The sequence below is a fragment of the Lynx rufus genome, unplaced genomic scaffold (assembly GCF_022079265.1).
Source record: "Lynx rufus isolate CCGP_SWC_20201006 ecotype Redwood Valley unplaced genomic scaffold, mLynRuf1.p SCAF_2, whole genome shotgun sequence".
NCBI classification, from domain to species: Eukaryota; Metazoa; Chordata; class Mammalia; order Carnivora; family Felidae; genus Lynx; species Lynx rufus.
This window is the reverse complement of record NW_025814834.1, coordinates 98,376,934-98,394,398: the sequence shown is the minus strand read 5'-3', so window position 1 is coordinate 98,394,398 and position 17,465 is coordinate 98,376,934. Positions and strand designations below refer to the sequence as shown.

General features: G+C 35.5%; 1 protein-coding gene across 1 annotated transcript in view; it reads right to left on the bottom strand.

Annotated features, from left to right (window-relative positions):
• The window catches only part of ACTR3 (actin related protein 3), a 65,893-nt gene that overhangs the window by 24,317 nt on the left and 24,111 nt on the right, over positions 1–17,465 (bottom strand). Inside the window, exons 2-4 of the mRNA XM_047085389.1 lie at positions 13,250–13,305; positions 9,099–9,223; positions 2,131–2,241 (exon numbers count right to left, since the gene is read on the bottom strand). Coding sequence (XP_046941345.1) covers positions 2,131–2,241; positions 9,099–9,223; positions 13,250–13,305 — 292 coding nt within the window. The remainder of the gene's footprint in view (positions 1–2,130; positions 2,242–9,098; positions 9,224–13,249; positions 13,306–17,465) is intronic.

Sequence of the window (17,465 nt, the reverse complement as noted above, 5' to 3'; positions counted from 1 at the left end):
ATTATGCTGGGGGCGCCTGGGTGGCTCAGTCAGTTAAATGTCCAACTTCGGATCAGGTCATGATGTGGTGGTTTGTGAGTTAGAGCTCCACATCAGGCTCTGTGCTGATGGCTCGGAGCCTGGAGCCTGCTTCGTATCCTGTGTCTCCCTCTCTGCCTGCCCCTCCCCCACTTGTGCTCTGTCTCTATCAAAAATAAATGAAATGTAAAAAAAATAATTAATTAATTAGCTTAAAAAAAAAGATTATGCTGAATTAAGTCTTAACCAAAGAGCACATCTTGTAAAATTCCATTTATACAAAACTCAAATATAAGCAAAACCAATCTGCGCTGGAAAAAATCAGAACAGTGGTTGCCTCCAGGGAAGAGGGGCAGGAAATAATCAGGAAAGGGCATCAGAAAACTTTCCAGGCTGATAGTAATGTTCCATATCTTGGTAAGGGTTTAGGTTACACAGATGTATGCATCTGTCAAAACCAGACAATGGGTAAACTACATCATGTATCCTGTAAGACAAATCCATCCCACCACTTGTTTCTGTAAATTCAATTTTATTGGAACACAGCCATACCCATTCATATAAGTATTTTCTGACACTGCTTTCCTGCTACAACAGCAGAGCTGAGTAGCTGCAAGTTATTCAGAGAAAGTCTGCCAATGCCTGGTCAATATACACTGAATGGTAGAATTAAGATTTGTGCATTTGATAGCATGTGAATGTTATATAAAAGAACTGTAAACAAATAATGAACTGTATTTGATGATATGCATGCTAATGTACTTAGGGGTGAAATTACTCCATCTACAACTCATTGTGAAGTAATTACAAATATAAGATTGGGGCACTTGAGTGGTTCAGTCAGTTAAGCATCCAACTCTTGATTTCGGCTCAGGTCATGATCTCACGGTTCATGGGTTGGATCCCCACACTGGGCTCTGTGCTAACGGTGCGGAGCCTTCTTGGGATTTCCTCTCTCTTCCTTTCTCTCTGCATCCACACACATGCTCACTCTCTCTCAAAATAAATAAACTTTAATAAATAAATAAATAATAAGATGGAATGATGGATAACCTAATAGCTATCATAAAGCAATTATAAAAAAATTAATACTTGAGTCCAGGTTGTGTACATGTGGATATTTATTGTAAAGCTCTTTCAACTTTGTTTATGGTCTACCCATAAACAATATTCACAAACTACCATAGTAAAATACAGAATACTGATTTACCAAAAATTATGATAGAACCACACTGCAGGGAGGGGGAGAAGATAGGGACTTTGTGTTAACAGAAGGGGGATAAGAGGAAAAGAATAAAAGCCTCATCTTTCCTACTAGGTAGTTAGTAGGTAGTGTCTAATATTCAAATAAACAAGAAATAGAAAACATGTTTAAATTTATGTGATAACTAGCACACACACACAAAAAAACTCTTAAAAATTTAAAGTGTTTGTCTCAAGAGAACATGAATCAAAGACTGGGAAAGGTGAGGAAGGAGAATACTATCTTTTTATTTTAAATCTTATACCACTTGATTTTTTAAGCTAAAAACATGTGTTGCACTGATAAAAATAAGAAAAAAGTTTAAAAGTAAATTATATTGTATTTCTGTTGTCAAGAATTATTAATAAATAATAATCAGACTAGTTATTTAAAAAAACAAAGTGAGGTGCCTGGGTGGCTCAGTCGGTTAAGTGTCTGACTCTTTACCTCGGCTCAGGTCGTGGAATGGAGCCCCCATGTCGAACCTGCTTAAGATTCTCAAGATTCTCTCCCCCGCCCCCACCCCTCTTCCCCTGCTTGCACACGCACACACACTCTAAAAAGAAAAAAAACAAAAGCAAAGTGCCTTATTTCTAATTTGTTTTGAACCTTACTTACAGTTCCTACTGTAAGAATTAAATATTAATTATGAAAACTTTGTAAAGCACCTAACCCTTGGTGTCTCAACATATTACAACTCTAGTGGAACTCAGAATTAGATAATCTTAAAGACCATACAACTTTATAACAAAGTCTCTTAGGTATATGGCAATGTAATAAGAAACTATGCCCTACTGAGTACAGATGTGATGAAAACATTCTCAGCATTTTTCAAAAATATCCCTGATGAAATTACAATTTGTACTTACCAAAAGAAAATAATGGTCTTCTGGTTCTGCCCTTAAATATTTAAAGATCACCTGTTCCATAAACCTTTCCATCAAGTCCCAATCTTCAACTATACCATGGCGAATTGGCCACTATTAAAACGAAACACAAAACAAATGAAATCGTATTAATATCAAAAGTAAATATAACTACCCAAAAAAGGTAATATTAAATCAGGACAGAAATTTTTAGGTGTGATTTAATGAGTGTATGTAGATCATGCTTAGGAGACACAAACTTAACTATTTAGAGATCAATGAAATTATTGCTACAACCTATTTTTAGATGGTTCAATTAAAATAACGCAAATATGTCAAATGCTAAAAACTCTTACATCTAGATAAAAGTTCACTGTACTGGTCTTTCTCAATTTCTGAAAATCTTGTAATAATGGGAAAATAACCCATTAAAACTAAAGTCTATGGGATAGTATAGTTGATTAAAGTTTCCTTAATTTATAATTTGTTAGCTCTTTCACAAATATTTGTTGTGTGCCTAATATATATAACACAGCTGGTATGTATAAAGCCAGCATAATCATAAATGAAGCATGTTAAATTTTATTTAAAAAGTTATAGATATTTGTACAGAACCATGCTTTAACACAGAGTCCGAGGGTACTGCTGCAAATTCACAAAGACACCACAACATATTTAAAATTTTCCAGGGAAATACAGTGATACTCACAATCAGTTTGACACTGCATATCTACTAGTTCAAGGTAGTTCAGTTTCAACATTAGATCATTCTATATTCCTTTCAGTAACATCACTTCTTTGAGAAGCTGGGTTGCCAGCAGTTGCTATTATAAAAACCAAGTACCTCCCCCCAAATAAGAAATGAGGGTGGCAATGAAAATTTGTGAAGTGCCTAACAAGCACATGCATCGTAACAGTTAACTGTGATTATTTGACAATTAAATAAAAATATTTTCCTTTTGAATAGTGTCTTATTTTTTTTCAAATGGCTACTAGCTGCTTAGCACTAGCTACTTAATAAACACAACTGCTGGGTATTTCTTTTTGTCTAGGTGGTGGGTGGCACAGTAAAAAATCTTACTGAGACACTGAGAGCACCGAGAAAGTTTGTGAACCTCTGCAATAATAGTTCCACAACATATATAACAAAAGATTAGTGTTATAAATATATAAGGAATTTAAGCAAATTAAAATTTTAGGCAAAAAACTTTAAAAATACACATAACAGAAAGGAAACAAAAAAATAAACAAACAGTTCCATGTACACAGTACGCACTCAATACCTAAGGCTGAACTATTGTATGAACAAGTAAACATCCCATAGTTATTTAATCATTAAACCTCTTATCTATTAATCCCTAATGTTCACATCTCACTCCAGCACTTTAGATACTTTTTTAGTCATTATACTTATAAAATGACTTCTACTAGAATTTAAATTAAAATTTGAAATAAAAGAAATACTCTCCAGTTTGCTTTAGGGAAGGGAAATGAATGTACTACATCATTCATCTTATAACATTACTGGAAGTTTACATATTTCAATGTTCTAAGAGCTTATTCTTTATTAGTCAAGTATTATTGTGCACCTAATGTGAACCACTGGCAAAAATGCTGAGGACATGACCATCCTGCCCACAAGTTCAGCCTAATGAAAGAAACAGATACAAATAATACACTGTAAGATCTTAAAGAAAGAAAGTATCTAGCACAAGGTGACCAACTTGGCTTCTGAAGGAAAACAGAAAGGCTCCTCCTATTCCTTTATGACTGAAGTCATAATCTAAGCTGGGTCTTAAAGGAGCAACCTTGTCAATACTGTTTTTTGGGGGGCAGAGGGAAAACATGTAGACAGAATAGAAAAAATATATACAAACACTACATAATATACAAACACTGCAGTTATCAAAAGGCTTGGGGAGAGGAAGTATAGAGATAAATCAGTTCTAGATGAAGGATACCAGATTCTCAAAAACTGCATTTACTTACCATGTATTTGTGTTTTATTCTATAAGAAATAGTTCATCAGTGGCAATTTTTAAGCAGCGCAATGACAAGAACAGCTTTGATTTTCAGAAACATCATTAGTGCAGCATTGGGAAAGCTGAAATTCATCTTAAAAGAATCAAGCAAGAAAGAATAAGAGCCCCAATTGTGGTATGGATGATGTTAGGCCATACTGAAGATTTCTGTCAATAAGAATGAGAACAAACTCAAATGTATCAACAAGTTTCCGTTCTGAAGTCAGATTGGAGAGGGTCTATTAATCAAGATACAAAAGTTGTGTTCTGTATTGTCTTGGAATAAGCAAGGGTAGAATATATATGTAATGAATTTTGTTTTGGATATATTAAACTTGAGAGCCAGGTAGTTGGAAATGTAACGGTCAAGGAATTGGAAGCAGAGATCTGGGCTGTAGTCGTAGGGAATGAAGTGCATGAGATCACCCAGATAAGAGGGGAGCTTGGGTGGCTCAGTCAGATAAGCTTCCAACTTCAGCTCAGGTCATGGTCTTGCAGTCCGTGGGTTGGGGCCCCACATGTCGGACTCTGTGCTGACAGCTCAGAGCCTAGAATCTGCTTCGGATTCTGTGTCTCCCTCTTTCTCTGCCCCTCCCCCGCTCATACTCTGTCCCTCTCTCAAAAACAAATATTTTTAAATAGATAGATAGATAAGAATCAGGGAAAGCACATGGGAAATAACACATTTGATTAGAGGCAAAGGCGGAGGAAGTAAGAATAAAATAGAAAAGTCTATGTCAGGAAGAGAATTATCAGAGCTATCCTGTTGACAGACAAACTAAGAAGGATAAAGATTATTATATACTAATGGATTAACAAACAGTTTAACAATAATCTGCATTCAAATAATGAGACTAAATAAGAAGTTTGGTTTTAAAAGGAAAGAGGAAAATGAGGAAAATGATAGCTCTAAAAGGCTGAGGAAAAGGAGTAGGAATAAAGACTGAGAGAAGTTTTATTGTTTTGGTTTGTTTGTAGCATTTGAAAATGTGTTTAAGAAAATGTGTTGAAAATGTGTTTAAGAGAAAAGAATCAGTGCAGAGAAACTCTGGCCTCTTAGCTCACTGACGTCATCACCTTCAAAGATTTATTTTCCATTCTGGCTGCAGTTTAGATCTTGGTATCACTATCATCTCTAAATTCCTGGAATCCAAGTATATCCCTCTCTGATCATAACCTCTTCTGGAATACTCCAGCAGCCCACTATATTGCTCATCACAATAAGACTTGTAGTTCACTGGCTCTGGTAATTATTCCCTAGTTATCAAACCTCCCCAAATACACACACACACACACACACACACACACATACACACACACACACACACACACACACACACACACACACACACACGGTTTAGATTTTATGCCCCATCACTTTGACTACTCATATTTCCTTTTGTCATTCCATCTATCAAAACCTAACCTAGCGTAACCCTTTGCTAAATGTGCCTATACCCAGAATGCTGACTATACTGAAGACACATACATAACTAGGTGGATAAAACTAAGTATTCATAATTGCATTCTCAATTCTATACCTAACTTTGCCTGGCAAGCCTTTGTTTCCCTACTCTGTTCATCTTCACTCTTCACAATGATAATTTTAAATGTTCTCCCTATCTATCACTCATGTATTCTTCCCCAACTCCCTGGGCAGCAGAGATGATGTCACCATGTACTTCATTCACAGAGAAGGCAGAAGCCAAGTCAGGAATCCAACCTCCTTCCACCAAATCTATAAAACTGATTCCATACTGACCCTTGTTTCTCTTTCACTTTTTTGTAAGTGAAGAGACCCCCCCCCCAAAAAAAAACCCCACCCATATCAATTACATCATCTGTGCTCTGGATGCCATCCCTATCTTTCTTAGTCACCTGGATTAGACTACATCTTTCCTGTTACTTACACCTTTTTCTAATGGCTCTTTCACATTAGCATTTAAACATCTCTTCTTAGTCCCACAACTTGTCTATTCATCTATCTCTGGCTCCCAATCACAGACAAACCCCAATGAATTATTACTGTCATTTTTTCCTGGCCTAATATTCACAATCCAACCTACCTGAACCCAGCCTCACTGGGTTCTCACTCTTCTAAAACTATTCTTAAGGTTACAAATGACATCCCTGTAGCTAACAACAGTAAATAATATATGGGCTCTAGCTTATTTGATACCTTGGCAGCATTCCACACTGTTTATATTCCTTCCTATCTAGCCCAGTCTCTTGAACCACAGCTTCTCAGTCTCCTTTGTAGGCTTTCCCTCTTCTATACAAATCTAAACGGTACATCCTGGGCCTCTTCCCAAGTACACTCCCCTAAGTAATCTCATCCTTTCTAGAGTAGATACTTTCCAAACATCTGTCTCTAGCTATCATGTTTTTGAGCTCCAAAAGCCAAGTACCTGACTGCCTAACAATGTATAAGATGTTTCTCAGGCACCTCAAACACAACACATGCAAAACTAAACTTACCCTCTCCTCCCTAAACCACCCCAGTCCAAAGTGTTTCTCCTCAAATAGTCTCAATCTCAAGAAATAAAGGGCACGAAGACTATCCAGGAGCTGGGAACTATCCTCAAGTACTGTTTACCACCAATATCTTGTTAATCATTCCCTACTACTCCTTAGGTATCCACGTTTTTATTCTTGGCAAAAAAAACAAAACAAAAAACCAAACACACACACACACACACACACACACACACAACCACATAACTTACACACATCTAATCAGACTTCTATATTTAATACTTTACAACAAAGAAGTAAACATAGAAAACAGAGGATCATGTTAAGTGACAGAAGAATGTAATCATCAGAATTCACAAAGTGGGACATTTAACAAGACAAATAACCAAAATTTTTTCATAAAGGAAAGAAGAACTCACTTTCTCTCTCTCTCTCTCTCTCTCTCTCTCTCTCTCTCACACACACACACACACACACACACACAGAAAAGAACCCCAGACCTAAGCAACCTGTCAACCAAATCAAAGGAGTAGACCTTGTTTAAAACTCGATTCAAACAGATTAACCAAGATAAGAAATAACCAGGGAAATGTGAGTACTTATTAGATTTCAGATATTATTAACAAAGTGCACACTGTATTTAGGTGTGATATTTATATTTTTAAAAGTCTTTAAGAGAGAAGTATTTGTAGGTGAAACAATATGTGAGATTTACCTTAAAATAATCGGAGGGAGGGGGAAGATACAGATCAAACAAGGTTGGTGATGGGTTGATAACTGCCAAACTTGTGTAGCTGGTATGTGGGGGTTCATTATATTCCTTTCTATTCCTTTTATACATATGAAGTTTTCCATAACAGAAGTTAAGTATGTGTGTGAGAGACACACACACATAATCTGTTTCTGTCTATCCCCACTGCCATCAAATGTAGTCCAATCACTAATATTCCTTGTCTCATCTACAGTATGGCCTTCCCAGAATCATGCTGTGTTCCCAAATAATAAAAACAGCTAACACATAGTGCTCATTCGTTAGGAACAAAGCACCACCCTGTTAACAATTGCTTTATATGCATTATCTCATCAAACCTTCCAACAATCCTGAAGTACCAAAAATATTCCCATTTTATAAATCAAGAAACTGAAACTCAGAAAGCTTAAGTTACTGAATGATACCACAAAGCAAGAAAGTAGCATAGATTTCCAGCGTAAGCATAGAGACTTCAATATTTGTACTTTTAGTCACTAACATTATTCCTGTACTGAAACCCATTAATGTTGTCCATGGGACAGAGTTTAAATCCTTTAACATGTCTGGCCTAACAATACTTCCAACCATCTTGTCCTGGCCTATATAACCAGCCTCCTCACTTCTTTCCACCTTATTCTCTATGCTTCAGGCACACTGGTTGTTCAATTCCAAGCTCCCTCATACTTCCAAGCCTTCCTGAATATTACAGTCTCTGCCTAAAACAATCTTGCTACACAATTCATTCATCTAACTCGTTTTATTCTTCAAGCCTCAGCTGAAAAGATATATTCTTCAAAGTCTTTCCAAAATCTACAAACCAGGTAAGCTACTCCTGATGTATATTCCCAAAGCATCCTGTATTTTCCTTTTTCTAACCTTTATAACACTTGTAATTATTTCTTCAATGTCTTCCATTCCACCACATTATACTAGCCTTGAAGACAGGGAAGCCATTTTTCTTATTTACCATTGTACTCTTAGCACTTAGGGTTTTACACACAGTAGTTGTTCATTGTTCATTAGTGAATAAATTATCAGAAGGGAATAAAAGGTACAGAAGAAATGTGCAAAAAAATGTGCAAATAAGGCAAAGTCAGCATCTAAAAATAAGAAAATTAAGGTCACAATGGTGTTTGCCTTTCAGTGTGGGCAGGGGTGGTAACAGTGTGGAGTAGGTACAAGGAAAGCAGGTGGGTCACTAGATTTATTTGCTCTATACACTAAACTTTTAGGATTATGATCACAAATATTTTTAGACTACAAAATGAAAACTTACCTATTTTACTATATAGAAATTATACCTCAATTAAAAGGGAAAGAAAGAAGGGTCAGGAACGAGAAAAGGAAAAAGAACAAGAGGAAAAGAGAGAGGCATTTCCAGGTGACATAAGCTTCAAGAGAGAAATAGTGTGAGTCTGAAGATGGGAAAGACATGTCTCTAGATGCAGCACTATGGAAGTAAGAGAAAGCCACTCACATTGATGGCTCTGAGGTCTAGTGGCACGGAAAAGTAAATACTGCTCATTTGAATGGGTAAAAATTTTCCTCTCAGGAGGAAAAAACAAAGCAAGTTTGGGAGGAGCCTCAAGGAAGAAGAAATTTCTACACTAAAGTGGTTGAGGGTATTAGGCCTAGAATTGAGTAAAATTCTAGATGGCACAATCACTGAGCAAACTCATTTTTAAAAAATGTATTATTTATTTATAGAAATCATAAAAATATACCTTTGTTGCATATGTAGGTTTTTCTATTGCTTCATCACCAATAAAGAAGTCTAGGTCATCAACACCTTTCATCACCCTCCTCTGAGCTTGATCACCCACTTTTGCTGACTCCTTAATAGCAATACCTTAAAAATAAAAGTTATTTATACATGTGAAAATTTGCTTTTCTCAAATGAGACATATTAACTTATATTTCTTCCATTATAAAGTATTATTAAACACAACATGACCTAACATACTTAAATTGTCAAAGCAGAGCACAAAGGTCATTTAAGAAATCAATGACAAAATTAATTTAACACAATGAAATCTCAACTTCCATCCAGAGACAAGGCCTCAAGTGTAAAAGCCATAAGTAGTAGTACTGTTGTCGGAATGTTTCAGTTATATTTTTTAAAACTATGTAGAATCTATTCTGATTTGAGCAAGATTATAATCCCACCAAGTCAACATATGCTTAATGGATAATCAGAAAGAAAAAAAATGAAAAACACTAACAAATGAAAACAGGAAAACAAAAGGGGAATTTTTTTTCAAAAGCTTTCTTCCCATTTGCACTATTATGGACTGGCAATTTAAATATAACACTGGGGGCACCTGGGTGGCTCAGTTGGTTCAGAGTCCAACTTCGGCTCAGGTCGTGATCTCACAGTTCATGAGTTCAAGTCCCACATGAGGCTAGCTGCTGTCAATGCAGAGCCTGCTTCAGATCCTCTGTCCCTCTCTCTCTCTGCCCCTCCCTGGCTTGCGCTCTCTCAAAAATAAAAAATAAAAAAAATTTAAATATAACACTGGCACAGGGTTCTGTTAAACTTTAATCCCACAAAGGGAAATTTCAAATCATTTAAGTAAAATCCACAACATTCCCCTTAAATAATTCCAGAAACCCAGCCACAGTTCTTGACCTAAAACCTATATATTTCTTAATTAACATATAAATTTCTGAATCCTTCAAGTTAAGCATTCATTCAAAATAATTATCTGCATGTACTTAAAATGATCTAGCATTCAACTGTTATACTTTCATTTAATAACAATTATATTCTTAATAAGATGGGTAGAAAATACTGAAGGAAAGATAGTCTAAATCCAGTCTACTCCTTCAAAATGTTAGAAAGCTTCTCTAGTAATTTATTTATAATGTCCATAGACATCCAGATGGCTCACTACAAGTTTCCTGAAAAACAAAGATATATGCAAATAACTCTGAACCAATCTACAGGCTTTCCAAATCAAATATCCATGCTCATCAGTGGCAACTGGCTGTATCTGATTATAAAAACTGGACTTGCAGCATTAAAACTGGATGTAAAAAACTCCAAAATCAAAAGTCTTCTTTCAGTACAGAAATGGATTTTTAACACGCTACAACTTCTCGTAAGAAAGACAACGAAAACTAAAATTGCATATTTTGGCAAAGAGACAAAATAGGGAATGGGTACAATGGTGATGAGATCCTAAGGTTCCAAAGATGGGTCTCCAACAAAGACAACACGTCCACTTAAGATTTAAAAAAAAAAAAAAAAAAAAAAGGAAAAGAAAAGAAAAGAAAATCAGTAATCTCATGAAATAAATGCTTAATCACAATACCTTATAAAAGATTATAAATTATGAAATAACAAAATCAGCATTTTATAGGTTGAATATCTTCCCCAAAGTATGTTGAAGTCTTAATCCCCAGTACCTCAGAATGTGACCTTATTTAGAAAGAGGGTCTTTTGAGTTGAAAAGAGATTATTGGGGTGGGCCCTAATCCAACATGACTGGTGGGTGTCCTTATAAAAAAGGAAATTTGGACACAGCCAGAGAGAAGACAATGTGAAGACACATCGGGAGAAGAGAGCCATGTGACTGGAGTGATGCATGTACAAGCACTGTCAGCAAACGTCAGAAGCTAGAAGAAGCAGCTAAGAGGGTTCTTCTCCTAGAGCTGTCAGCAAGATCATGGCCCTACTGACAACCTGATTTTGGAATTCTAGCCTCCAAAACTATAAATTTCTGATGTTTTAAGCCACCCAGTTTTTGGAACTTTGTTATGGCAGCCTTAGGACACTGATATAAAAATACGAAAGGGTCTAACACTAAACTCAAATATAACTAAGTCAGGTACTAGACCACAAAAGTATTATCCATATTAGCGGGCAATAAAGCCAATATTTGTTACCAAATTCTTGAAATAAACAACAATCAGTATATTGATACATAAATGCGAGGAAAGAGTAAAAAAAAGCAAACCTGTCCTTCAGTGTAGACAACAAACATGCATGAATAAAACATAAGGAAAAGACAATAGTACCACCAAACTAAGATCACTATAGTCACATGAATGAGTGATTTCATCAGTGTCACCTAAAATCCATTGTATGTATTAAAAAATTAGATTTAGGTAGTAGCCTAAATTCTCTTTTTCCCCTTTTAATTGAAATATAATTAACATAAAATGTTTACTAGTTTCAGGCATGTAACATACTCATTCAACAACTCTACACCTTACTCAGTGCTCACCAGGCTAAGTGGCGACCATCTGTGACCATACAATGCTATTTAGAATATTATGGACTATATTCCCTATGCTGTAGTTTTCATCTCCATGACCTACTTATTTTATAACTGGAAGTTTGTACCTCTTGGTAGTAAGCCTAAGTTCTTACATAATCAATTCATAGCTAAGTATACCAAAAGTGTATCACAAGTACAAAGTCAAACAGGTTTGTCAGTGGAGAGCTAAAAAATAAGATACATATATGTATTTATATGAATGTATGTGTACATATGTATACATATAAATATAAAAGCTCCCCTCTTAACTACAATTTTAACAATGTACTTCTCATATTTCACATTGAATTTTGTTCTTGCCATATTAATTACAAAACCACTGACCTATTCATGACCAATGAGTGCCGACTAGAGACTAAAGATCTGCATTTTTGGCAATTTCTACCATGTTCTCAACTTCACTGATCTGAAACCTAACCTGTTTCATTAGTCTCCTGCATGTTTATTTTCCCATTTCCTTATTTTCATAAATAAGAATATACTACACAAAAATATTCAAACAGTCACACAAATACTACTTTGTAAGACTAGTGACGCTCCAGGAATTAGCACCACCAAGCAATGGCTCAAAAGATTTTTCACCTGATATTGTTAAAGTTTTGACTTGGCAGTAGGACAAGTAGATCAGGGTACTTTATATGTTTGAAAGTCAAAAGTACAAAAGTATGTCCATTCAAAACCAGATGCATAATCAATGCTAACAAATAAGAGTGTTAACAAACCAAGTGTGAAGAGTATTTTTTAAAAAACTACTGAAAGTTGGGGCGCCTAGGTGGCTCAGTTAGTTGAGCGTCTGACTTTGGCTCAGGTCATGATCTCGGGGTCGAGATCCCACATGGATTGAGCCCCACGTCGGGCTCTGTGCTGACAGCTCGGAGCCTGGAGCCTGCTTTTGATTCTGTGTCTCCCTCCCTCCCTCCCTCCACTCATGCCCTGTCTCTCTCCCTCCCTCTCTCTTCTCTCTCTCTCTATTTTTCTCCCTCTCTCTGTCAAAAATAAACATTAAAAAAAATTTTTTTAATAAATAAATAAATAAATAAATAAATAATTACTGAAAGACAAACTACTGAAAGTTGATGGTCAGGCTAAAGTGAAGTTAACAGAGGACAGAACAAAAACAATGTAAGTACGGTTATAAAATATTAGAAAACAGCTCAAGTCAACATTTCTAAAAATGAGATGCCATCCTTATTTTGAAACATGGGTTTTCAGCAGGGACGTCAATAAACACAAGTCTGGCAAACAGCAATCATGTCCACACACCAAAGAATAGTCTTCGTAGGTGTGCAATAGAGGATGCGCTACTGAACAGTTACACCCACAAACTGTTAACAGAAATATCCTCAAAGCAGAAAATTGTGTGATTTTCAGTTCATTCATTTTTGTCTTTAAAAAGAGACATTTGGTAGATCTGGCAAATGAAGAACTAAACAGCTAAAATGAATGGTGAGAGGTGTGCAAATGAGGTCACACTTAGCAAACTGTGTTTTTAAAGGACTAAAATCTTACACAGTGCCAGAAATAATTATCTTTTACTTTAACGATTAAGAAAAAGATCTTTAAATCAGCTTGTGGCTTAAAAGAATACTTACAGGAAGGGATGATAAACTGTGGTTCTGTGTTTCCAGCATATCCTAGTTTTGTATACCTGCAAAATAAAAAAGAAAATTTTAAGGATTTCACTAGTATCATAGCAATTACGAATTTATTTCTCAGATCTCCATTGGTTATGAAGTGAGATTCCACTGTGGGTAAATTTACAAAATCCCATAGCTTCAATGAATGTAAATATCCCTATTTTCCAAAATTATACCAAAATTATAAATACCCACAGCTTTTAACAAGAAATTCCACTTCTAGAAACTGATCCTACAGGAATATCCTACACATGTGAAATAACATGTATCAAGGCCATTTGCCACAATCTTGCTTATAACAGCAAGAGTCTGAAAATAACCTAAATAAACATGAAATGAGAAACTAGTTAAATATGCTAACTTCATCCTATGTTATATTATGCAGCTATTAAAAAAGAGATCGAAGAGGCTCTTTATGGACTGATATGGAACAACCTCCAAAACGTACTGTTAAATGAACAAAAAGCAAGGTACAGAACAATGTTTCACATACACTATACAGTATTTGTATAAAGTAAGGGAGAGGAGTAAGAACACATAAAATGTACTTGATTGTATAGACACACAGAGTATCTCTGGAAGAATATAAAGAAATCAATAACTGTGGTTGTCTCCAGAAAAGGGAATTGGGTAGGTAATGGGCAGAATTGTGAAGGAGATTTTTTATTGCATATTTTTTCATACCATTTGAATACATTACTATTCAAAATAACTAATTTTTAAACGCCTTGCCACAGTGGATTCAGCCTATATTCTTACAATAACAAAATAACGACAACAATGATGATTAGGAACTAAAAGCTGAGCTTTGATAAGCTGCGCGTTATGGGCTACATAGGAGATACCTGGCTAAATATGAAAACCTATTAACTATGAGCAGGCTTTAAAGACAAAGTAATAACATTTTATACTACTCATATTCAAACTCACTGCTAAAGAGTAGGCAGGTAAATTGCTGTGAGATTCCTGGCTTCTAATAATATCTGCAGAACTTTTTTGTTTTTCTTTCTTAATATAAGAAGAAGGAAAAAAGCTCTCTTTGGGGAGAACATGGTTCAAAACTAAGTTCAAGAACTAAGAGTGCCAAATAGGCTAACTCGTTAAAAGTAAGGAGAAAACATGAACTCTTCCAAATGTGATAATGCTCTGACTAAAACCTCTTTCAAGATTCCCCACTGTCCACGTTTAAAAAGTAAACAAAACTTCTTTGCAAGGCATACAAAAGAGCTCTAATATTTGGCTCCTGACCACCTTCCCCAACAGCGCTGACATACTATACCAGGCTCCCTAGCCATAAAACTGCTAACATTTTCTGGACAGAACAACTCATTTCATGCCACGGAGCCACTGTTAACACTTCCAACTACAGGAGATGCTCTCTTTTCAATGCTGAATGCAACTGCTAAACTCGAACCCATCCTGCAAACAGCAAGTTAAGTATCACTGCCTCTAAACAAAAACTTTTCTAACCTTCAAACAGTATACTTTGTCCCCACAGTGGACAAATGGAGCTGACTTATGTTTTATTACAATAAAGACTTACAAAACATGACAGTCTAAAACTGTCTGAGCCACAACATCCTAGAAGTTTACTACACAATACTTAGTGTGAGATTAATATCTAATTATTCCTTCATCTAATCCCTCTACCTTTTTTTTTAACCATTAGTCACCAAAGCAATTTAAGTCATTATAAATAATACCCTAATAGAACAGAATGTCTTACTTCCAATTCTATTACCCCTACAAAGAAGAATAATCTCCCTAAAAATCACTGCCTAACTCACATATCTTCAAATGAGGCTCTACTGCTTACAATATTAAGTACAAACTTCTTCTTGTTTCTATAAAATGATTCATTATTAAGTAATTCCTAAAGTCCCTTTCAGATAAAAAAAAAAAATTGTATGATTCTGATTCCTTCAACTGAATATTAAGGAACTTCACAATAAGTCCCAATTAAACATTTTAAGTGTCTCCCATCATTTGCTTCCATGAACCCAGCTCAAAGCACACTGCACTTGTTACTCATTTTCCTCCACAATGACTTGCTATTTCCCCATCACATTATCCGTGTTTACATGGCACCCTCTCAGAAAATTCTCACCACAACTTAGGACTCCTCCATGAAGTTTTCCTGATCATTTTAATTATCAGTCATCCGCTCCCTCAATAAATTTAATCTCAACAATCACTCGTTACACAAGCCAAACTGTTATTTTCCTGTGTGTAAATACCAACTCCCAAATAAAGTAGTAAGATATTTGAAGTAGAAACCATTACAGTAAAAACTCCCTTAAGAAAACTTCCATTTGTCAAGTTCACCAGATTAATCAATACTCCATCCCTGGTCAAAATCCAACAGCCTAAGTTGAGCATATTCAGCAATAAATTAGTTTCAGAAAAAACACCAAAAGAAGAATCTAATCAACCAGTCTTTACCAGGCTAATACAAAACAGTCAATACATAATCAAAACAAATGTACTCTCACCCAAACACAAAAATAACTACCTAGCATATTAGCTATATGGATATACCGTAACATTTAATCATTTCTACTATACCTATAACACCACAGCCAAATAATTTTCTAAGTTTTTGTAGGAGAATAGCCAAATACATCTACCAATGCTCTACTGCCCTGAATTTAAAGTTAAACAGTATATCAAAGGTACTCAAATATCTCGAGTATCTCAAATACTAAAATGGCATCAAAAAGTATCTCAATTTTCACCAATTTTTAAGAAATATAAAGAGAAATCTCCTAGTTTACTTTTAACCTTAAAATGTGCTTAGCCTCTAAAAATTAATTTGGCTTGTAGCTTGAAGAAAAATGTTTGTGGCACAGAATACAATCTAAAAAAACTGAAAAAGTCTTATCCTAAACTCTAGAAAGAGTTACTGAGTTAGGTTGAAGTCACATTTTCTCTACTGGAGAGAGAGCAAAGTGCTAGATAACAAACAATATGACTCTTTAAAACCACTCTCCTATACTATTAGCAAACTTTAATTTTTTTTTTTTCAACGTTTATTTATTTTTGGGACAGAGAGAGACAGAGCATGAACGGGGGAGGGGCAGAGAGAGAGGGAGACACAGAATCGGAAACAGGCTCCAGGCTCTGAGCCATCAGCCCAGAGCCCGACGCGGGGCTCGAACTCCCGGACCGCGAGATCGTGACCTGGCTGAAGTCGGACGCTTAACCGACTGCGCCACCCAGGCGCCCCAGCAAACTTTAAAAGTTGTTTTTTAAAACAGCTTTGAAACCGCTCAAAAAATCCACAAAAGTTCATTTATTTAAGTTTATTTACTTTTATTTATTTTACACAAGCAAGGGAGGAGCAGAGAGAGAGGAAGGGGGGGTGGGGGAGGGAGAGACAGAGACAGAGACAGAGAGAAAGAGAGAATATATATGAATGAATCCCAAGCAGACCCCACAACACTGGGCTCAAACTCACAAACTAGAGATCATGACCTGAGCCGAAATCAAGAGCCGGATGTTTAACTGACTGAGCCACCCAGGCCCGCCCAAAAAGACATTTTAATGTTCTTATATGAGCAGAGAAGCATTTAAATAGGGAAAGCAGGAGAGAGGAGAGGGAAAGAGTCTAGGAAGATCTGAAAGAACTGGTCAGCTGAGTCTAAAAGGATGAGTTAGAACAGTACGTATCAATGCACACAAAATATGCTAATATTTGAAGAGTATACTGGAATAAATTGAAGGGCATTTGGGTATAGCTATAAGAGATTTGTTTTTAACATTCATTTAAACTTTCTCAACATAAATATAACAAAAAGAATATAAATTATTAGTACAGATATTAAGTAATAAATTTGTTTATAAGTTTCAAATTAAACCTTTTCAAATATAAAGTAGCCTCGATTAACCTAACTTAATTTATCAGCTTTTATACTTGAAATGGCTGATTTGATTAAGACATTTTTATGATGACCTCTCAAAATTCTTGATAGTCACCACAGAGAAGAAACTGTACAAGTAAATGACAGAAAAGTTTTTCTTACTTTTTCTCTAAAAGAAACTCCTTTCTCACAATTAATGGCATTTGTTAACTCGAACTCTTTAAATTATAATTTAAGGATGTGTTCACTGTATTTAAACTAAAAGTTCTTTGCTTTCATTGACACATGCAAAATTCAAATTTTGTGTAATA